Raw genomic sequence first — 23,764 nt, forward strand, 5'->3', positions numbered from 1 at the left:
AACATGATGTTCATGGCGATTAGGATTTTGTGCTTGTTTTTTGTCTTAGTTGGCTAGTAAACCAAAGTTGTGCGTTGAAAACCTGATTTGTCCTCTCTTTATTTGTCCATGTCAACATCAAGTGTGGTCAAACGGTTGGTCAAACAATGAGACATGTTTAATGTTTCATCTCTAACTCGCAGATAAATTTCATGTTTAACAGTTTAAGTGGCGAGTTAGTGAGTGTTGGTTTGGGTTTAAATCGTGAGGTCTCTAGTTTTTTAAGTGTTAATATTTTATGTTAGCGAGCTGGAGATTGTTAATGAAATTGCTTTGGTCGCGAGGTCTCGAATTGGTTTTATGCCTTGAATTATAACTGTGAGAGTTAGAGAGTGAATCATTAATGGTCTGTGTGCCACCGCTCGCGCCTATTTATGGTGGTAATTAATGGTACTCATTGGGTTGTTATGGTCAAGAGATAAATTTTTTTGAGATTTTATGGATATCACCAGCTCGCAGGTCCTTTATCATCAAGTCAGTTTAAGTCGTGAGCTTGTGAGTAGTGGGAGATTTTAGTTGTCGCTACCTTGCAAGATGTTTTGCACTAGACCATTTTTTGTTGCAAGGTGGCGACTGGGTGTGATTTTATATTATTGCAAGATCGCGAGGTGTTTGTGGTTAAGTCATTTTAATTTGTGATCATGCAATGTGGTTGGTATCATAGCTTAGTTGGTTTCGTCGCTTGCTCGCATGTTTTGAAGTTGTTTAGCATTTTATGTTGCGATCTTGCGATAGGTAAGTTTTGGTCTGATTTTGTGGTCATCGCATGCTCATGGCTTTGTAAGTCTTAAGTCAAAAAGTGTTGCAAGCATGCGATGGTGGTTAAGTGTCTTGTTGTCATGGGATCGCAAGGGTTTAACCGTTTAAGTCAAGTTAAGTTTCGAGTTGCGAGCTTGCGATGAAATAAGTTGTTTTGTTAGATTTGCAGTGGTTACCAGCTCGTAGGTAAAGAAAGAATATTACAAATGTTGTTGCGAGGTTGTGATTGAAGGGCTTGATGAAGATCAATGGTTGTCACTCACTCATGAGATTCTTTGAGGATTTGTAAAAGGGGTTGCGAGCTTGCAATTAAGAGGATTTGGTAGCATTGTCGCTAACTCACTGGTTACTTTCCAAATTGTTATAACCAGTTGTGAGTGTGTGATTAAAGATGGGGATTGACATGTGGGCTTGTTTGTCGGGTTGTGTAAAAGTTTTGAATGGCAATCGTCAATCAAATAGAAGGGCATGAATTCAAATTTCACTCGAGTACTTCAGCTTTGAATTAATGCCACAGTAGCTAGTTCATGCAAGTGTGGCAATTAGTGAGACTTGAGAGAAGTGACGACGCCCAAATACCATAAATTGCATGATCGAGCTGAGACTTTGTATAATTGCATTAATACATTCTATCTTCGAGGAAATCCAGTGAATTGAGCTCTACAACAATGTTGGAGAATTCGGAGTGTTGGGTGTGGGAAAATTTTAGAAAATTGGTTAAGTTTTTCTCCTGCAGCTAAAATGAGCAAGGCGACGATTGGAACTAGAGCTTCCAAGCCCAAGCCCACAACAAGTGGAGGACCTAGAGGTTCCAAGCCCAAGGCCACTAAGGAAAAAATGATTAAGAAATACAAAGAAGAATTTGTAGATTTGTTGCCAGGGACTTCTGTTGCTTTGAATACAAATGATTTGGCATGGAAAGATTTATGGAGCCAATGCAAAAACCTGACCACACTTCATATGACTGGTTTTGCTCTGTTTATTATTTCTGGAATAATAGGTTTAAGGGTGTCTCAATGTCAAACCCTTGGGATTTAAATATGGCAAAGTTAATTGTGCCAGATGTGTATGTTGATGTGGATTTGATCAAAGAGCTAGCCAAACACTATTGCCCAGTATCTAGGGTAATCAAAAGAAAGAACCAGTCTGCCCTAGTATCAATTGACAAAGATAGCTTTGTTGAAGCTTTCCAGATTACTAGTTTTGTATGTATAGATATAGATTTGGAGTGGATTGCAGAGGATTGTGAAAAATAGAAAGGTGTTATCAAGAAGCATGCAATGCCCAGATACATGCCTAGGGTGAATAGGAAACTGATTATAATTCCAGATAGTATCCAACCACCATTTGACATCACACCTTTCCACCATTATATGCATTGTATAATCTATGGATTATGCAGAGTGTTGGGTTTTGATGGAGATTCAATAGTGTCAGGTGAATTACTGATGATGGCTATGGACATTCAACACCTAGATGTTAACAAAGATTACAATTATGTGGGCTATGTGGTTGAACACATTCATAATGCTCTATTTGAAATTCAAAGTTGTGCACCCAGCCCTACATTCAAGCGTTATTCATTGTTGATGCATTTAATCTTGTTCTATAATGTTAACTTCATGGATAAAGAATTGGAGCTTTTTAGAGAAGAATTGGGTGTCTTAATGCCAATACAAAGATCGACCTAGGTTTGAGATAGTAGTTCTCCCCATTCTTCTTTCCTTTTCTTTGAAAATTGGATTGTTTTGCCAATTATGGAAATACTAGGAATAAATAGGGAACGATTATCAGTTAATGTTAGGAGAGTTTTGAGACCTTACCAGTATGTTCCAAACTAGTCTATTTCACATAATTGGGGGGACTTTTTCTTTTTTGACAACTTTACTGTGATTAAATTCTATGGGTGTCCTCAACCTCCCCATATTTTACCAAAAAAAATTCCAATTAGGATTGCTTTTATGGAGTTTATTTGGCAATTGACCCTAGTTGAAAAAGAATACCTTGACAGATATAGGAAGGGTTCTCTTCTTCCTAGGCTTTGGGTTGCGTCTAATTTTACCATTGGTAGGAGTTCCTTTGATGAAGTAAACAATTTCTTTAAACAGTATAGGTTGGTTAATGATGTGTCTAGATACTGTGATCCTGAATAATTTATAAAACATGCATTGCCAAAAATGACACCTTGGGCAACAATAAAGGACCACAAGCCATTAGATGATGAAGATGTGGTTTAAAAATTTGCTGAAAAAAGAGGAAGTACAAGAAAGGAGAAGAAAATGGAAAAATTTGATGAGAGTTGAAGTAGAATTGAAGGCTCTTGAACCTAGTTTCTCAGGTTTTTGCTCTGATAACCCATACTTGGAGAGGATTAACAGAATGCTGAGTTTATATGAAACTCTGATGGATCAAATGCCTCAAATTGCAGAAGTGGTTGCTCAGCAGCAAGACCCCCAAGATGGACATTCTTCACATGGCAAGAGGCCACTTAGTGTGTCTACTGATGATGTAGAGAGTGGGGATGAAGTTCAATCTACCCAAGTGCCAGTTGCAAAGAAACAAAAAACCAAAGAGGTCGGTACAATTGTGAGGAGAGACCCTGCTAGAGCAATTGTTACAGAACAAGGATACTACTTTCATCAAATAAGGACAGATCTCAGAGAAGCACGACAGAATGAAGAACAGGGAGAAACAAACGAAACTGGTCTCGAGTTGGTCTGATGTCATACATTATAGCCACGAGTGCTAGCGAGTAACTCATTTCATATAGTTGTCACTAACTCTCATGTTTGTTTAATGTTAGCATTTTTAGGTTGCGAGCTAGCGACTAGATAGTTTGTGGTTAAGTTTTACGGTTATCACCAGATCGCGAAGTTAAATGTCTAAAGACCTAATCAAGCCATGAACTTGCGAGTGAAGTGCTTGCGGTTAAGAGATAAACAGTTTTATGTTGGCGAGTACGTGACAATGGTTAAAGTTACCACTATCTCCAAGTTGCTGTGGTGATGAGGACTTAACATTTTGTGGTCGAGAATTGGTGAGTGGCAGTTCAGTTTCCCTCAGTCGCTAGATCTCGAGCTTATAAAGGCTTAGCATTTTCAGCTTGCGAGTTGGACATAGAGTCGTAAGAGCTTGTCACTAGGTTGTGATATTTTGTAATGGGCTATCTTTCAGGCAGAGAGTTGATGATTGTGTGTCATGTGTTTTAATGAGTTAATATCTTGAAATCGACAATATATTTTTTTTATAGTTTGAAAATAGCTTGAAATCACAAATATTTTATTTTTATGGTTTGAAAATAGGTTGAAATTGCCAATACTTTTTTTTAATGGTTTGAAAATAGGTTGAAATTGCCAATGCAAATATTTTTCTGGTTTTAAAAACATTACAAGTCGCCCATGCAAATATTTTTTGGGTTTTAAAAACATTACAATTAGCCAAGATTTTTCACAAACTTTGAGCGATCACGGCTAATTCACCAATGGAGATTATTATTTTTTATCTGTAAATTGCAAAAATTTGCCAGAAAAATTAAAATTTTCCTCAGGAATTATACAGCTTTCGCCAGGTTTTTACACCTTGTCCAAGGGGGGGGGTTTCTTAAAGTTTTCCCTGATACCAACTACATATAAGCTTCATCATTCATGTATGCTTATCTCCTAGTCATGTTCCTACACTCCATACTATCCTAGAGATGGATGGTGTAAAGCATTTGTTGCAAAAAAGTCAAAAGGACCATCAATTTAATGAGACAAGAATTAGCCCATCCTAGGTCTATATATAGATAAAATAAACGCCAAAGACCACACAATATCAACCAAATATATGTCAATACAAATAGAGTCAAGGAAAACCTCTATGTAGGTGTCTAATAAAATCATGCTAGTTCTAATACGATTACAATAAATCTCACCCAATAGTATAAGATATTTAATCCAAATATGGAAGAATTTTATATATTTTTCAAATAAATTGTGTATTCTCTATAATGATGTACATATATCTAGATATTGCCTAGGAGGAAACTTATAGTATTGTTGGTAAATATACTTTTCACTATGATTTAATCTCCAAAACTAACCCTCTTCACCCAAAGGGTAGTGACAATTGTTCCTACAATTGGAGTGATTGCAGTGAAATAACAATCTCTCTCTACATTTGAGAGGAGTAGCTCCCTTGTATGATGGGGTTTTTTTGGATTTTCGTTCTTTTAAACTAAAAGTACAAAAAGGAGAAAAGAGAAAAAAAAAGTGAATAACATAAACTGCAACAATTGAGGCTAAAATCGATAGGCTGGAGAAAGAAATAAAAAAGCTAAAATGTAAACTTAAGGGTTTGGTGGAGGATAGCAAGGAAGCCATGCATAACAATGTTGAGGGAATCAAAAGAATTAATGAGAAAATTGTCACGCAGAAGGAAAAGATGATCAGAGCCAAGAGATCCCCAGATATCAACTTGGTTAAGATGATCTGGGAGGTGCAGGCGTCCATGGGACCTTTTACCAGGACTAGGAGCAAACATCTGGAAAAAGGTACTTTGAGGTTCATTATGGAGGAACTCCAAGAGATTAATAATAAAGCAATCCAGAAGAATGCTAAACTTATGAAAGCTCTTTCTTAGTTTGTTTTACTTACATGCGTCTTGTTTAGGTCTGTTTTTTGTGGTTTTTTGTTTTGGGGTGAAACCCCTATTTCTATTGTTGTTTAGCGGCTGGTTAGACTCTGGTTACTGTGTTTAATTTTTGGACGGATTTGGGTTTCGGGTCCTTGTAAAACCCGTTTATCTTAATCAAAAACATAAACTACAATAGTAGACTTACGAAAACCAATTGAGATTTCGTAACTAACAATAGATTACAAGGGGGTTTTAGCACAAAATATATTTTAGATATGCAATGACGATGAAAGAAGGACAACAAACCTCAACATATGAAGAGATAGGCTCTACTAGCACATTCAAATCAAGGTACCAAGAAACGAGGGGTTTTTATCAGATCAATTACATAGATTTGAACTGAAAACCAATAGACTCCACCAATACAAAAAGAGATTACCAATTTAACATATGAGAAATTAGTAATAATTACAAAAAATTACATTCAAGACATACGAACCAAATGCATTATTCATTTTCTTTTTTAAAATATACAAGTTCAAAAACCCTAAGAATAAAGTGTAAACCCAAAATTCCTCAAAAGACTCTAGAAATTTCTCCAAATTTTTCCCTTCATAAGAATCTCCTTTACAATAGCAAGAGCTTAGTATTTATAGTCCTCATAGGATAACTACCATATAACTAGTTACTTACTAACTTGATAATTACTTCCTAACCACTCCTTAATAACTACCTTTTGGTACTTTTAGAAAATAATAACTATTGTCACACAAGTTTGCACCCTTATTGAGCTATCAACAAAACTACCCCAAAGTGTGGGACTTTGCGTAAGGGGTTGAATCTCTAGAGAAAACATGGTTCCTTTCTAATCCAAGTGCAAAGCGTTGAACCAACTCAACTCTTAGAAATCATACTCTAGCTTAATCTATTAACTTGTAGGAAAATAGGGAAGAAGGAAATGCAAGAAACAAAGGAAGGTGATGCACCTATATTAAGATATGTTTCTTCCTGCCCATAATAGCATATAACATTACTGAAAATAACTAGGGAGCTTACATAGTTCTTTATCTTGTTGATCTTTAGAGGCATATATGAAGATTAGGATTGATAGTTAATATTGGGAAGAAAGGAAATATTCATAACCAGCAACCAGAAATGTGATTAACACATCATATCCAAAAGAAAGAAGAGGTAAAATGATTCATTCTCATTAACATAGAGACTAGGTTAATTTACAATTGAGAATTTGAGTATCTACAAGAGAAATGAGGGGAGAAACCTTAAATAATACTATAAGATTGCCTTTTTAAATCAAACATAAATGAGATAACACATTATAAGTTTAAACCCTAACTCTGGTAGGGTTAGCCACGAGGATGATCTGGAAGCAATTGGGTCAGGGATCCGATCATTGGCGTCAGAAAATCGTTTTATCTAACTGTATCTAAAATGAACGATAGCTGAATTTAATGTAAATGTGGCTAAGGAAATGAGCCCACGCGATTCGAGTGGCTCTTGGATCCAACAGAACTCCTTCTTTCAGGAAAAGGAGGTGCCTGTAGGCCATAAATGAGCATGGAAAACCTCTAACCATACTTCTAGAAGGTGTGGTTGTATTAATGGCGTTGTTCTACATTGTCGGGATCAAGGGGAAGGTAGTTGACAGTTGTATCATTGAATTTTACCTCAGCGTCAAGCTCTGAGAAATCCAGTACCTAGCCGTTATCATTTGAATGCTGGTTATCGATCAAACAGTTGGCACAGAAACGAACAACGAAGGTGGCCTGGAAACACATTATAAGGCAAGTTTAAAACAGTCATTGATCTCTTGGATCAATGAATGGTGCACTTTATAAGCACAGTGTGGAAGACGCTCTCCTAATGTCAATTTGTAGGGAAATAAAGCAAGTATGTATTAAATTCAATTTATAGTACTTAAAGATGTGCATAGACAGAATTGGCAGAGAAAGAACACAAGCGTCTGCCCATTCATGAATTCGTGAGAACGAATTATCCCACATTCACCAGGAGGCGAGTCGGTTCGTATTCTTATACATCGACGCAACCACATTAACTGTCTGCATGATAAAACTTTTGACATTGACCCATGTAGACATTTGTGGTAAGTCACCACTCATCGGGAAAACTCCTCTATCAGTAAGACCAGTTTTGACTTACTCTGATCCCCAATGAACAAGCAATGCGGCTCCATTGGCATAAGACACACCATCGACAAAACACCCTCAACGGTTACCCCAATCGCCGATAGACGACTTCATCGGCATAATGGCTACTATGGGACAAACCTCCATTGAGCTACTCCGATCTCCGATAGAGCGACTTCAGCGGCATAGGCTACTCCAATCTCGGATGACACAAAAAGGCGACTTTATTAGCAAAGCATCAACCATTGGCGAGACCGCTTTCAAGTTACCCCAATCTCCGATGACCAAGAAGATGGATCTATCGGTCCATCCGCGTAACACCCAACAGGTTCTCCCGATCTCTAATGATACCCCGATCGCCAAAGGCGACTCCATCGGGTCATCGGCAAGACAACCAAACTGGCACAACGTCAAATGAATTCGAGGCACTTTTCCAACAAACTCTCACTTGACGAGGAAATCACTGGACTGTTTAACATTTTCAGATATTACTAAGAACCATGGGTACTAAGACCCATAGAGATAGAACACCACTTGTACTTGTAATTGCTTACTGGTTTTGTTAAGGAATCTGCAACATTTTCCAGAGTGTCTACCTTGTTCAGATTTACTTTTCCATCTTCCACCATGTCATGAACAAAGTGATATTGGACATCAATATGTTTAGACCTGGCATGGATTGTAGGATTCTTTGCCAAACAAATGGCACTCTGACTATCACAACAAACTTCAATTTGTCCTACATCAAAACCAATATCATAACCCAAATGCCTAATCCAAACAACTTCTTTACAAGCATGTGTGGCAGCCATGTATTCTACCTCTATAGTGTACAAAGCGACTACAAGTTGCTGCTTGCTCATCCAACTGATAGAACCACCATTCAACATGAATATCCTTGAATGCTGATAGTCCTCTATGACCCAACCAAATATCCATGGTAACACAGAGCATACTAAGAAGTACCTCTCAAGTATCTAAACACTCTCTTCACAGCATCCCAATGCGGCCTTCCTGGATTTGCCATTAATCTACTAAGTACTCCCACTGGTTGGGCAATGTCTAGTCTGGTACAAACCATTGCATACATAAGACTGCCAATAGCACTTGCATACGGTACATCCTTCATGTCATCAATCTCCTTTTGAGATTTGGGACTGTCATGCACAGATAACTTCGTTCCCTATAGGATCAGAACAACTTGTTGTTTACAGTCAGATATATTAAACCTGTCAAGAACATTCGTAATATATTTTCTCTGACTGAGGAAAAGATTTCTCTTAGATCTGTTCATTTTAATTTCAATTCCCAGAATGTAATTTGCTGCCCCCAAGTCTTTCATTTCAAAGTTCAAAGACAACTGAGATTTCAGAACTGAGATCATACTTTTACCATTACCAATGAATAACATGTTGTCTACGTACAAAGCAATGATAAGAATCATACCACCTTTAGTTTTGTAGTACACACAATGATCAGCTTTGGATCTCACAAATCCTAAAGATAACACAAAGATATCATATTTCTGATACCACATTCTAGGAGATTGTTTCAAAGCATAAAGAGACTTTTTTTGTTTACATACCAAATGTTCTTTACCTTTTTCCACAAAGTGCTTTGGTTGGGACATATAAATTTCTTCTTCAAGATCACCATGAAGAAAAGTTGTCTTCACATCCATCTGCTCAACTTCCCAATCATACGCTACTACAAGTGACAAAAGAAATCTAATAGATGTCAGCTTAGCTACAGGAGAGAATATTTCTCCATAGTCAATACCTTCCTTTTGAGAGTACCCCTTCACAACCAGTCTCAGCTTGTACTTATCAATGTTGCCATCTAGACCATACTTCTTCTTAAATACCCACTTACAGCCCATAGGCTTCCTCCCTTTAGGCAATGGTACCAGATCCCAAGTTCCACTCTTTTCCAATGATGTCATTCATCATTCATGGTTTCCAACCAAGAATCTGAATCAGACATGTTGATAGCCTCTTTCACAGTCCTAGGCTCATCAACATCCATAAGCAAATAATATCCACAATTAACATTCAACATTGAGTAGTTAAATCTTTTTGGTGAATAACTGTACCTATTAGGTTGTCGTCTCTCCCATGTGGGTCTCCTTTCTACCTATGGTGAGACTTCACGAGTTTCAACAGGAGGTTCATCATCATGTTCTTCTTCTGAACTTTCAGAGCTACTTGAACTCTGTCCATTTTTAGGTACATCTGGAGTTTGTATTTCCTCTCCTAGTGGAATTTCAACCACATCTTTTTCTTTCATTTATGTTTGTCGGTCTATTGACATAGGTTTTAGCTCACGGAAGATTACACTTGTGTTGTACAAAACCTTTCTAGTCACAGGATTCCAAAGCTTGTATCCTTTCACACCAATGCCATAGCCAATGAAAATACATTTGACTGCTTTGTTATCCAACTTAGATCTATTTACTTTAGGCACATGTGCATATGCCTCTGAACCAAAAACATGAATGTGTCTTAAAGAAGGCTTCTTACCAGATCATGCTTCCATAGGTGTCTTGTCTACCAATGCTGAAGTATGAGAATGATTTAGTAGGTAGCATGTTGTAGCAACTACTTCAGCACAAAAATTTTGTTCCAAACCAGCACTACTCAACATGCTTCTTGCTTTCTCCATCAGAGACTGATTCAACCTTTTAGCAACTCCATTTTGTTGTGGAGTGTAAGGTGTAGTCATATGCCTTTTTATTCCATGATCTTTGCAATACTATTCAAATTCTGTAGAATAGAACTCACCACCATTATCAGTCCTTAAGCATTTAATTTTCTTGCCAGTCTGATTCTCAACCAAGTTTTTAAACTCCTTAAACCAATTGAACACTTTTGATTTACTTTTCAAAAATATAAAAATGCCCTTCTCGAATAATCATCTATGAAAGAAACATAATATCTAGACTTCAATAACAAAGGAACATTTACTGGACCAAATACATCAGAGTGAATATAATCCAACAAACCAAAAGATATATGCGGACTAGAATAAAAAGTGACACGGTGTTGCTTTCCATATATGCAGTGTTCACAAAATTTGAACTCAAAATTACAATCATCAAGCCCGTCTACCAGATTCTTATTTTTCAGAGCTTTTAAACCCTTCTCTCCAATGTGACCGAGCCTATGATGCCATAACATTGTTCTCTCTGCAGGAAGTTTAACTTCCATAGAGTTTACATCATGTGTTAGCACAACAATTTTTTCAGATTTTACAGAGACATTATAACAGCACATAGGTTTAGCATTTAACTTATATAGAGTTCCAATGCATTCACCCTTATACAATACAATAGACTCCCTAGTCATCTTACAACCACCAGACACAAAAGTTACCTGAACTCTAACATCATTTAGCTTACTAATAGAGAGTAGATTTCTAGCCAGACTTGGTATATGAAGAACTCCAGTGATTCCCTTTATTTTGCTATCAGGGAACTGGATTCTTACTCTACCTCTCCCTACGATCTCTAGTGTTGAATCACTTGCTAGGAACACCTTTCCACCAACATACGATTCATACTTTGAGAAACATTCTTTGTGAGATGTCATATGGAATGATGCCCCTGAATCAACCAACCATACATCATCAGATGCAGGCACCACCAGAGCTGCTACAAAGGCATCTGCATCTCTCTAAGAAGACTCAGTATCAGCAATATTCTTCTTCTTCTTCTCTTCTTTACAATCCTTTCGGATATGATCTTTCTGTCCACAGCTCCAACATTTCACCTTGGACTTCTTTCCAGGAGACTTTGACCTCTCTTGTGACTTGGATTTGAGCTTTTTGTCTTTCTCCTTTGACCTGCCATGAATAGAGAGCCTCTTTAGCCACCTTAAAAGATTTCCTTCTCATCTCTTCTAACAAAAGAGAAGAAACCACCTCATCCATTTTAAACTTGGCATTATTACTCCCAATGGCCATTACCAAGTGGTCCCACATGTCAGGAAAGGAACACAACAACAACATACAATGATCTTCTTCCGTAATTGTATCTCCCACAAAAGTTAATTGTGCAAGGACCATGTTGAAGGCATTCAAATGATTTTCTACAAATGTCCATCCATCCATCTTCAAAGAGTATAACTTCTTTCTCAAGAAAAGTTTATTCACCAAGGATTTGACCTGATAAATATCTCCCAATTTCTTCCACAGGAGACAAGCAGTCTTCTCCTCATGAACGTTCAAAAGAACAAAATCTACAAGGCTTAATCTTATCAGTCCTCTAGCCTTTTGGTCTACTAAGTCCCAATCCTCTTGCTTCATGCTTGAAGGTTTCTATCCAAACACAACAACCCAAAGATCACAGTCAACTAGCAAATCTTCAAATTTAAGTTTCCACAACTCAAAGTTTGAGCCATTGAACTTCTCAAGGTCCATTCACCCATAAGTGCTTGCCATCTCAATCTGCAAATAAACAAGTAGACTCTTTGCTAGACTCCCACTAAAACAAAATTGACACAAAAAACCGACCCTACCCAACAAGGATAACACAACTGACTAGGCTCTGATACCACTTGTAAGGAAAGAACAATGCGGAAGACGCTCTCCTAATGTCAATTTGTAGGGAAATAAAGCAAGTATGTATTAAATTCAATTTACAGAACTTAAAGATGTGCATGGACATAATTGACAAAGAAAGAACACAAGAGTTACATGGGAAAACCCTTATGGGAAAAAAACCCACCACCTAAAAGAGATCACTTTATTTCAGTAAACATATGATTACAATAAAGTTTCAAATCTTCCATTCCAGACATTTACTCTCAGAACTCTTTTCATAGACTAATAGAACAAAACCATATATCATTCAAATGCAGAACGTAGCAAATAGCCAACTCCTAAAATCGGTTTCCTTTGGGAACATATACTTCTGAAATGATCCCTGTTTGTTCAACCGTCGGGAAGCTTAACCGTCTACCCATTCATGAATTCATGAGAGCGAATTATCCCACATTCACTAGGAGGCAAGTCGGTTCATATTCTTATACACCGACGCAACCACATTAACTGTCTGCATGATAAAACTCTTGACCATTGACCCATGTGGACATTTGTGGTATGTCACCACTCATCGGGAAAACTCCCTCTATCAGCAAGACCAGTTTCGACTTACTTTGATCCCTGATGAACAAGCAATGCAGCTCCATCGGCATAAGACACACCATTAGCAAAACACCCTCAATGGTTACCTTGATCACCGATAGGCGACTTCATCGGCATAATGCCTGCTATTGGACAAACCTCCATTGAGCTACTTTGATCTCTGATAGAGTGGCTTCAGCGACATAGGCTACTCCGATCTCGGATGACACCAAAAGGCAACTTCATCGGCAAAGCATCAACCATCGGCGAGACCGTTTCCAAGTTATCCCGATCTCCGATGACCAAGAAGACGGATCCATCTGTCCATTGGCGTAACACCCAATAGATTCTCCTGATCTCCGTTGACACCCCGATCGCCGAAGGAGACTCCATCAGGTCATCGGCAAGACAACCAAATTGGCACAATGTCAAGTGAATTCGAGGCACTTTTCCAACACACTCTAGTGGTGGGAGCATCGAATCTATTACTATAAAAGAACGTGGTCCCATCACGTATCAATATATGCACACATTTTTATTGGACGACTTAAATTACACATACTAAAATCACACACTAAACAATATATTAAGTCTAAAGAATGTTAGTCAATTCTGAGTGTTTAACACTTTTAAGCATAGAAGTGTATTCTTAGTGTAATCATATAGCTTAAGCAACATATTAAGCCTAGAAGTATAAGCTTAGTGTGTGTGATTTAAGCCATTCCAACTATCGACTTTAGAAACTTTTTGTGCGTAATTGCCACCACATAGGTTCCACGCTTTCTTGATCTCATGCAATCACATAATGCATCTGAGTTGTTGATGAGATGAAAGCCAATAAGATCCTAATGCTTTGATCCTCTTTGAGCATGGTTGCATGGAGGCTGCCACTTGTCATCCCTACGCACCTTTTCTCCGGCTTGAAGACTAAACCTTCGTTGCTATGCGTTGTGGCGCCATGTGTATCTTTTGACCTTTTTTGTGAGCAGTTGCACACCATACAACTTTGGTGAATTCTTGATCTTCCAGAGTCATGAAACCAATTCACCCATTGATCATGATATACCTGCACAAATGATATCTTAGTTTTAAAGAGCGTTGAAGGTGTGTCCCATCATCTCCCTGAGCTAGCAAAGCTGCTAAAAATTCTACCACATGTGCATTCTGCCTAGTTGATGAGACCCCTGAACCGTCCCAACGAATGTATAAGCTCTTCAATGTATCATGTCATGACTGGTACTAGATGTTTTAGCGAAATCTTTGGCTTTGATCTTGTTTCTCCCATCTCCCTCTCGCATTGAAATCTAAATCCATAAGAAGGAAACATACACATCATGCATTATCATATTTGCCACCCATACATGAGATCAAAATGTATCCACCAATGCCTAAATACTACAGCATGGTATTTGATTCCTCTCTTATCAATTTCAATGGCATGAGTAACTAAATCAATTAGGTTCAATGATAATTAACCCCTATATTCTATCTTAATTTTGTGAAAATTCTCTCGTGAATAATCAAGAAAGAAAACTTACAAAGTAGAAAAACAATTGCATGTGCATCTACCAAAAATTTATAAAGTAGCAAAACAATTGCGTGCGCATCTACCAGTTTCATTTGCCTGTAAGTTCCTCAAGATTTTTCAACACATATGTTTTATGCATATTCTGCCATCATAGCATGTCATCTGACCTCATTCCTTTAATACATTTTTCAAACATTCCACACGCCACATCAATGCTTCCATTTTACATTATAGGAGAAAAAGTCTTAATCCCTTTATGCTTCAATACCTAAGAAAATTCTTTTATTCTTTTATGCTTTGATGGTTGTCTACGCCCTGTCCATAATCTCCCAACAGGTGGGGAAGATGTTGGCAAATGTTACGGAGTTTGGCTGTACTTTGTGCATGCATGTCTAAGCACGTTTTCAACTACAACATCTCACAAAGTTCCTCATTACTTGTTGCTTTGACATTTTTCCATACATTCGTAATGGGAAAGTTTATGGAATTTTTCAGTACACATGAGAATTGGATTTGCTTGAATGTTTCTAAAACCTAAGCCAACTGATGACAATATCTGATTACATTCATCTACCCTTCGTAGTTTGATGGATGTTCATAACCTACTCCAAGCTCTCAGTTTGGCACGAAGGTGAGGTTGTCAAGTATCACATTACACAAGCTATTTGCATCTACTTAAAAGTTTCTAAATCATTTTCAATAAATCAATTTTGTACATATTCTATAGATTATCATACTTTAGTCCATCATTTTGTAAAACATTTATGTGTTTTGTACTTTTGCGTTGCTTATTTGTCGACCAAAGAATTTTGCAACAAATAATTATCCACTCATTAATGTTCACATAAAAATAGATGGAAAATAATTATTTATGTTATTTCTTGATTACATAAATATGTGTAGGTATGAAGTTTGAGTAAACAATATAGGTTCTAAGTACTTAAGTTTTCTAGAGTAGAAGTGATATTTTCCTAAAATTAGAGAGATCAACTTTTACTAACAAAATTAAAACTTAGAAAAATTTAAACTTCATCATACAAAAGATTTTTAGATAAAAATTACATACTTATAGCTTTAAGTGAAATTTTGATGGGTGCATAAATTTTATTTTATAACCATGGATAGATTGCAATCTCAATATTTTTCAATAGAAAAAATTAATCTATCAAGAAAATTTAGAATATCGATCGTCTCAATGAGTCAAATCATTTGAATAAATCAAGATTTCACATCCCATATGAAAAGATGAATGGATGTCTTATACATGGATACATTAATATCTATCCTATATAGATAGAATAGTATAGGTCTTGAATGAATAAAACAATTACTTAGGTATCATTGTCTATGTATATAGATGAAAGAACATGTAAAAAACCTTGATCAAAAGATTTTGTACAACCTATCATGTTGTTACATGTCATGCATTTTTAGACACAAATAGCTTGAGGACCCCTAAGCTTGGAAAGGTCTTCAATTGTTACCCTAAAGCTTAAATATTTACTATAAGTTGACATTCTACTCTATAACTTGGAATGTGTTGAAAATTATTAGAAGGTAAGAAAGTTTCTTTATAGTGAGAATTACCTTCTACAAATTAGATTTGATATCTACAAAATTAATATTAAGCTAGAAAATAAAATAAAGTTTGAAATGAAACAATTTATAGTGATGCAAGATTACCCAACTCTACATGATGCTCCTACATCACTTTTAAATTATGATTTTTTATCTTATCCCCTAGTAGTGTAAACCTAGATCACATTTCATTTATTTTTATTCAAAATAAAATTTATAACCTAGAATTATCTTAGGACTACACATGCAAGATAGATGCCCTAATTCTCAAATTTAAATTATGTGGACCAAAGTTATATTATTATCAATTTGTTCTTGTATGTTGACTTGGGAACGCATATTCAAATTATGGTGTTAAAGTGTTAGATATAAAGATAAATCCTTACCTCAATTTGGATTATTGGGTAGCATCATCATAGACTTATCATTTGATCACTTGAGCATCTAAGAACATTGCATCAACATCTAAAACCGCAAGGACAAATAAGGCATTTGAGTTTCTACTTAGCACATTTTCCAAGTTGTTCAAGAATGTTAAATAGATCAAGGCAATAGGTAGGAATTAAGTTGCCTTTCTCTTATAGAACAACAAGCACCTCTAGTGGGAAATGGATATATTCTAAAAGACTAGAAGTTCAAAGATCAAAGCCACAACAAAATTTCAAAACCACAAATTCAAGGTTAAAATTATACATAGATCAATTTCACAATGTCCAATTAAATCAGCTTATTGAAGCTTCATAGTCTCAAATACGATAACCAAAACCAAAATTGAATTAATAAACATGAATTATAATCATCGTATTATTAGAATCAAAATTAAGTATGACAATCCTTCTTTTTGAAGTCAATAACACACATTTATGTAACATTTTAGAATTCAATTATTTTAATCAAAGGAATGCAGTTATAATTGTTTTTATTTACCTTTACTAGTATTTGTAAAAGAAAAATTTAAAAAAAAAAAAAAATTTGTACTCTTTTAAGCTTTGTTTGGTTATTTAACCATAATTAAATTTCAGAAGACCAAATTCCATAGTAGGAGATAAAAAAATGGATAGCCCTCAGAACTTAATAATATGACGTTGTTTAAGGACAAACAATTAGATCTTTCCTCATAAAAAATGTTATGATCTACAGTGAAAGAAGAAGCTGGACGCAATATACAACTAAATAGTTGAATTTAAAACGACTTGAAATTCCGAAACTAAACAAAACTACAGATTCTTATTTAATCCATTATATGTAAGAACCAAACAAAAGGAGCACTTTTCTTTTCCAATATGAATTACTTTAGTTTATATGCTATCCATGCTGTTAATTGTCAATGTCCTCCTCGTCAGCATGACATGCAAATCCTCCACAAGCCATACAAGTTATCTGTTTGACAACCAAACCATTTAACTCAGAACATGTGGAGGCAACGGATCACTATTAAACGTAGTCAAAACCATGCTGATTCCTATTCCTAGTCAATTAAACATATTCAAAATCATGCTGATTCGTAGTCAATTAAACTTAGTCTAAAACCTGATGATTCCTCTTTCTGTGAATTAAACAATTTGCGTGCATGAATATGAAAAAGAGATGCTGATTGGTTGTTGGTCCTTCGTTTTCTAATTAGAAAAAGAGGTGCCAATTATTTGTTTGAGTTGAAAGCTTTACTTATTGAACTAGATAAACCCAGATATGGATAACCACACGTACAAAAGAATACTACAGCAATAGACCTTTCAATGGGTCGGCCCTTCTACCTCTGGCGGCCTATAAAACTACTAAGGATTTCTTACAGATTTCATCTAAGACTGGCTCTGCTTTTCCTCCTGTGATTTCGAGTTGAGAATAGTACTGTTTTTTAATTATAGAAATCAAGTAGCTCTTATGGTCTGTAGTATATTGGTTAAACTTTTTAATGTGACGGATGATGCTGACTCAACATGTTCTAATGTGAGCTGGAGAGACTGATACCCACTTGGAGTTTCAGGCTCTTTTTGGACAATCAAACAGGTAGAAAGATTAGGGTTTTAAGGACTGGCAATAATATTGGGTTTTGCTCCATAGATTTTGATATGTCTATAGTAGTATTCTTAGCAGTTGTGACTGCTACTCTGATTCTTTCAAAAGCCATCTATAACTATTGCTGCAAAGCAAGAAGTGCAGCCTCAAGGAGGCGCAATGGATTTGATAATTCAGAAGATGATATCTCAATTGTGGTCCCCGTGGGTTTGGATAAAGAAAGTTTGAATGCTCTGCCAATTGTTGAATACAAACCAGAGAATCCTAAAGCCGGGTTAGAATGTGCGGTCTGTTTATCAGAATTTGAAGAGAATGAAAAGCTCAGGGTATTGCCCAGCTGCAACCACGGATTTCATACCGAATGTATTGATATGTGGCTGCATTCACACACTAGTTGTCCTCTCTGTAGAACAACCGTGCAACCCATTATGACCTCAAATGGGTTGAAGTCAGTGAATGGTGAAGAAGAGTTTCATACAGACAATTCACTGGGAGATCAACCCATTTCTTCAAATATTGACCTAAGTAATGAAACTGTTGTTCATGGGCATCTGGTGAGGGGCCAAAGAAGCTGTGGCAGAGTGCAGTACCTGATCCCATCAATCTTAGATTTAAGGGCGACGGAGAATGAGATGGATCAAGGATTACATGATGGAAGGCTATCGCCTCACATTACCATTGAAATTGAGTTTTACTAGGGCACTGTGATTTATACAATATTTCTCTTGTAATCATGTAATTTAACGGTGTAGAAATATAGTCATCTCGCTTGGAATGTATTTTTCGCCTTATTTTGTGAATTGAATGTACTTTTGGCGGTTAGTTCTTGTCGCTTTTTATTTTCCGCTGAATGGGCCATGCCTCATAGTAGGCCACATGGGCTTTTACCTCAAACATGCCCATATTACAACTATAGTCGGTGGGGCATCTAAAGTGTTAATTTAGTATATTTATTTGTTTTTTTTATGTCTTATTCAAATAAGATATATTTTAATAAAAATATTATATTGTATATCTTGAAATGTACTTGATATTTATTGAATATTATTGAAACATTTCATATTAATTTGATATTTAATAATAATATATTAGTTTTTATTTATAGTGAGTAAATTAGTAACACTTTTCTCTTTACAAAATGATTGAAGTTGAATTTTGATGAATAGCTAGAGGTAATCTAAACAAATCAAGTGTAGGTTGCTCTATCATTTTAGCAAATGAATAGAAGAATTACACAACATTTTTTCCATATATGTGTGTGTGTGTGTGTACATATATGTATCTATATAAATACAGATACACATACATATATAGATACATTTATACATACATATATATACATATATATGTATCTATGTATCTATGTATCTATGTATAAGTATGTGTGTGTGTGTGTGTGTGTGTGTGTGTGTGTGTGTGTGTGTATGTATATCTACATACATACATACATGCATATACATATACATATACATATACATATACATATACATATACATATTCATATGCATATACACATACATATATGCATATATGATACATGTACACTCCAAGCCTATGGATCCCCTAGTGTGTGTGTCCATATGATGTTTCTTGTCTCTACATGACATTCCTAGTTTGTGTGATGTCATACCATGAGTACAATATCATTTATTTCATTCTTGCAACACCCTCGTTGGCATCTCTTCCTTTTTGACATCTTTATTCACCTTTTTCTATATATTAAAATGTAGACTTCCCCTTACCCAATGTGGGTAGAATTCCCCATTTTGAATTTATCTTTTCAAATATTTCTTAAAAACATAACAACCCAATTATGTATATTTTTATGGTAGAAAAATAATGTAGATATTTATACTCAAGTCTCCATGTTCACCCTAGGCCATGCATTGAAGTTGACTAGAACCAATCACTGCCTGATAGCCTCCAACTTGTTGGACTAGGCTTTATATTTTCTCAAACCATTTCCTACTTTTACAAACCTAACATATTTTTTATTTCCACAAATAAGTACATCTAATTAGACATTTTCCTATTCATAAACTCAAAGCCAATTCCACCCCTTCATCTCTATCTTTTCCTTCCATTGTTCATGTTTATCACTCTCATGTCACAACTCTCAGCATTGTGTTGTCTCCCCCTCTTACCCTCTAATTAACCCACACCATTTGCTTCTCTTTCTCATTCAAATCTATTGAAAATTGTTGGTGTAAATAATTATTCATCATGGATATTATTACACTTACTTAAGTTTACTTAGGATAATGCATTTCATAGTAGTTTGGATATGAGACACTTGGGTGTTTGTGCCACATTGGGATAGTGTGTGTAGGATAAATTCCACCTCTTATGGTGTTGATCTTGTTATTACACTATCATATCCACTTATTGTGGAGTGATAATTCCACATTCGGTGGGTGATCCACCTCATGTGGAATATTATATTATTTCTCCTACCTACCCACACCTATTTCCTACCTACCCTTGTTTCTTATTGAGCCACATGTCATATTTGTGTGCTCATACATATCCCTAGCCTTGCCTATATAAGCAGGCTCATCTACATTGTATGTAACAATTATTGATCATTTTCTATTGATGAGAATACAGTTTATTCTTATCCTATATTGTGTCTCTATCTTGTACATTTCATTGACCTCTTGATCTTGGCAAAATCCAACATGGTATCAGAGCTATTGGAGCTTCATTGATTCGTCTTGAAGAGGCATTATTGCGACGTCTAGAGGTAGATCTGAGGAGCATCACCATTTGGAGGCATCCTAGACCAGATCCGACCTCTCCATTGCGTCCGGAAGGCCGTTTCCATGAATTTTGGTTATAAAGTTGGCCTATTTTGGTGAGAAAATTTTTTTCTCCATTTTTGCCCTATTCGTACGGATTTTCGAAAATTTGTATTTGTTTTTCAAAAAAAAAGTTTCCTTTCTGAAATATTTTTTTGAAAAAATAAAAAATCAAAAAAAAATTGGAAAAAAAATTGAAAAATTTCGATCAAAAGTTTTGGAAAAAATCAAAAAAAAAAAAAAAATTGGTTTTTGGGGGGTCCGCAGACCCCCCCCGTGACCTACCGTACTTGTAGGTCTGTGCGCGCAGGTCTGCAGATAGTCGTACTTTCCGGTTGACTATACCCGTTGCTCGTCTGCCATCCGTACCTGTTCGTCCGTCGATTTCCGCAGCTGGTCCCTGCTCCGCCGAAGACAGCCGAAACTCCTCCCGCGAGCAGCCCCCGCAGCGCCGTCTCCACCTACTCCTCTGCTTCGGCACTGCCAGCACCGAGGGCCTCCGTCCCCCGCTCCCGGGCCCGGATCTCCTCTCCGGCGCCGGCTTCCGCTCCCGGCTCGGCCAGCTCCCCCGCCACGCAACAACCAGAATGGAGGACCGCGCCCGCCACGTGGCAGGCGGCCACTGGCCCGCGGGTAAAACCCTGACACGTCGGATTTTCCATACAGTGACACACAGAAAACCGTACACACAGTCATCAGTACGGACTGCCACATCAGCAGCCACATCAACCTGCACAGTCAGCATTTCCGTACAGTACGGAATATACAGTCAGCTTGCCATGCAATCTGTCCGTACGGTATGGACGCTCAGTCAGCAGAGGGCGAAGATTTTGCGACGGTCATACGGCCGTCAAATTTAATCGCACGATTTTCTGACGTCAACGCCACATCAACAGGGTTTGAAAATTTTTTGGACCCCCTCTCATTTGCATTTTTGATTTTGCAGTTCAACTTCAAATGGCCATAACTTGCTCATTTTTGCTCCTTTTTGTGTGCAATTTTTTTTGAAATGGGCTAGAATTTCGTGCTCTCCGCAATGGTGAAAGAATTTTTTGATTTTGATGCATGGATTTTTCAGAAAATGCAGTTTTTGGTGACTGTCCCTGAGTAATCCCAGTTTTTGCAACTTCAGAGGCTTCGTTTGGGGTCATCCGACCTCCTTTTTAGGTGCCATTTTTTTTGAAAGTGCGTATTTTTTCATCTAATTTCACATGATGCTATCAGATTGATGTCATTATAAGTAGAAATTGTACTTTCAGATCTTGGCCATTTTTGGCTCTCTTGGTATTTGTATATTTTCTTGAATCTCAGTTAGATTCATTGCACTATTGACTGAAGTCTCTTGTATCTCATTTGAGAAGTTGTAAAATTTGCATCATAAGTCCACTTTGTCTTGTTTTGCAAGTGGCTCATTGTAATCACACTAAGTATAAAGTGCCAAAATCATCACTTTAGGGGGGGTACTTTGATTGATTGAATTTGGGGGGTGTCTCTTGTGCTTTTGTGCTCTTGTGTTCCTTCCTTTTTGCTGCTATGGGTTCTTCTAAGTTTCCTCTCTTAACTCCACATAACTATGCTACTTGGAAAATTGATGCATGGAGTAAACTTATGGAAAAAGGACTCACTCATTACATTGATGGAACTATTGTTGCTCCAGCTAATCCTAAGGCTGATCCAGTTGGTCACTTAGATTGGCTCACTAAAAATATCATGGCAATTGGTACCTTAAGAAAGTATGTATCAAAGGATCTCATATTTCATATTGAGAAATGTACTCTAATCAAGGATGCTTGGCAAAAGTTTCAAGACTTGTATGGTCAAGTTGATGAGATTAGGGGATATCAAATTGATAGTGATCTCACCTTGTTAGATCCCAAGAACTTTGATACTATACAAGATTATGTCACTAAGGCAAATGAGTTGAGGGCACAACTCAAAGATTGTGGCATTGATAAGAAGGATACTCAATTGATATTCAACTTGATAGGCAAGCTTCCACAAGAATATGCAGCATTTGTTTCTAGTTTCCAAACTCATAGGATGACAATGGGTTCAAGCTACAAAATGCCTACATTTGATGCTTTCAATGAAATGTTGATGATGGAACAAACTAAGTTGATAAGCATGGGCATTCTTAAGGCTTCTTCTAAGTCTCAAGCATTAGTGGCAAATCAAGGGAACAAAGGAAATCAAGGAAAGGACAACTCAAACAAGAAGAAATGGCAATCAAAGCCTAAGGAAAAAGCACAATCTTCTCCACAACAAGGAGATTCATCCTCTTCCAAGAGAGATAACTCACCAAAGAGAGAGAGACCTACTTGTGCTTATTGTAAAAAGATTGGTCATGAGGAACATCGTTGCCATACTAAGAAGATTGATGAGCTTACACATATCATCAAAAAGCATAACATTGATTTGCCTAAAGTCTACAAAAAGGATGATTCATCAACTTCCACTTCCTCACATTCAAAAGGAAAAGGGCAAGCATTCATGGCTTCTACAAGTGGAAAAACTCACTCTTTTGGAACAAGAAAAGGAAAAGCTCTATGTGCTACAACAAATCATAATTCAGAGAGATGGCTTCTAGATTCAGGGGCTTCTCATCATATGGCATCTTCACAATCTATGTTCTCTACATTTGAGCCTTGCACCATGCCACAGATTTTGATGGGCAATCATACATACATGGATGTGATTGGGAAAGGATCTATTGACATTGGGGATAACTCCTTCAATGATGTGTTGTGTGTACCCCACTTGACAAACAATCTCCTTTCTATCTATCAAATCACACATGGCGCAACTAAGAGAGTTGTGGAGTTCACACCTGACTCAGTTTTCATTAGAGACATGGAGACTAGAGCTATCATTGCAACTGGGGTGGTTGATCATGCATCTCGGTTATACTCCTTTTCAGATTTTGTTGATGATGATTTCACATTTGATGATTCTACACATGATGATCACACTTATTGTGATGGTTCAGATTTTGAGGAGAAATTTGGACACTTGAACATGGGGATTCTCACATGTAACCCAGTTCTTGAGTCTTGTATTTCATCTTCTCATATTGATATCACATCACCTATTGCACCTGATGATGCAGATAGTGCGACAGTTTTGCCTTCATGTGATTCAGTGCAGCA

The 23,764-nt window shown here is 36.7% G+C and overlaps 1 protein-coding gene across 1 annotated transcript; it reads left to right on the forward strand.

Moving 5' to 3' along the window:
• Nucleotides 1-17,873: 17,873 nt before the first annotated feature.
• LOC131057269 (RING-H2 finger protein ATL74) lies at nucleotides 17,874-18,518 on the forward strand. The gene has a single exon (XM_057991443.1). The coding sequence runs from the start codon at nucleotides 17,874-17,876 to the stop codon at nucleotides 18,516-18,518; it is 645 nt and encodes a 214-aa protein (XP_057847426.1).
• The last annotated feature ends 5,246 nt before the right edge of the window (nucleotides 18,519-23,764 follow it).

The sequence above is a fragment of the Cryptomeria japonica genome, chromosome 7 (assembly GCF_030272615.1).
Source record: "Cryptomeria japonica chromosome 7, Sugi_1.0, whole genome shotgun sequence".
Taxonomy (NCBI): Eukaryota; Viridiplantae; Streptophyta; class Pinopsida; order Cupressales; family Cupressaceae; genus Cryptomeria; species Cryptomeria japonica.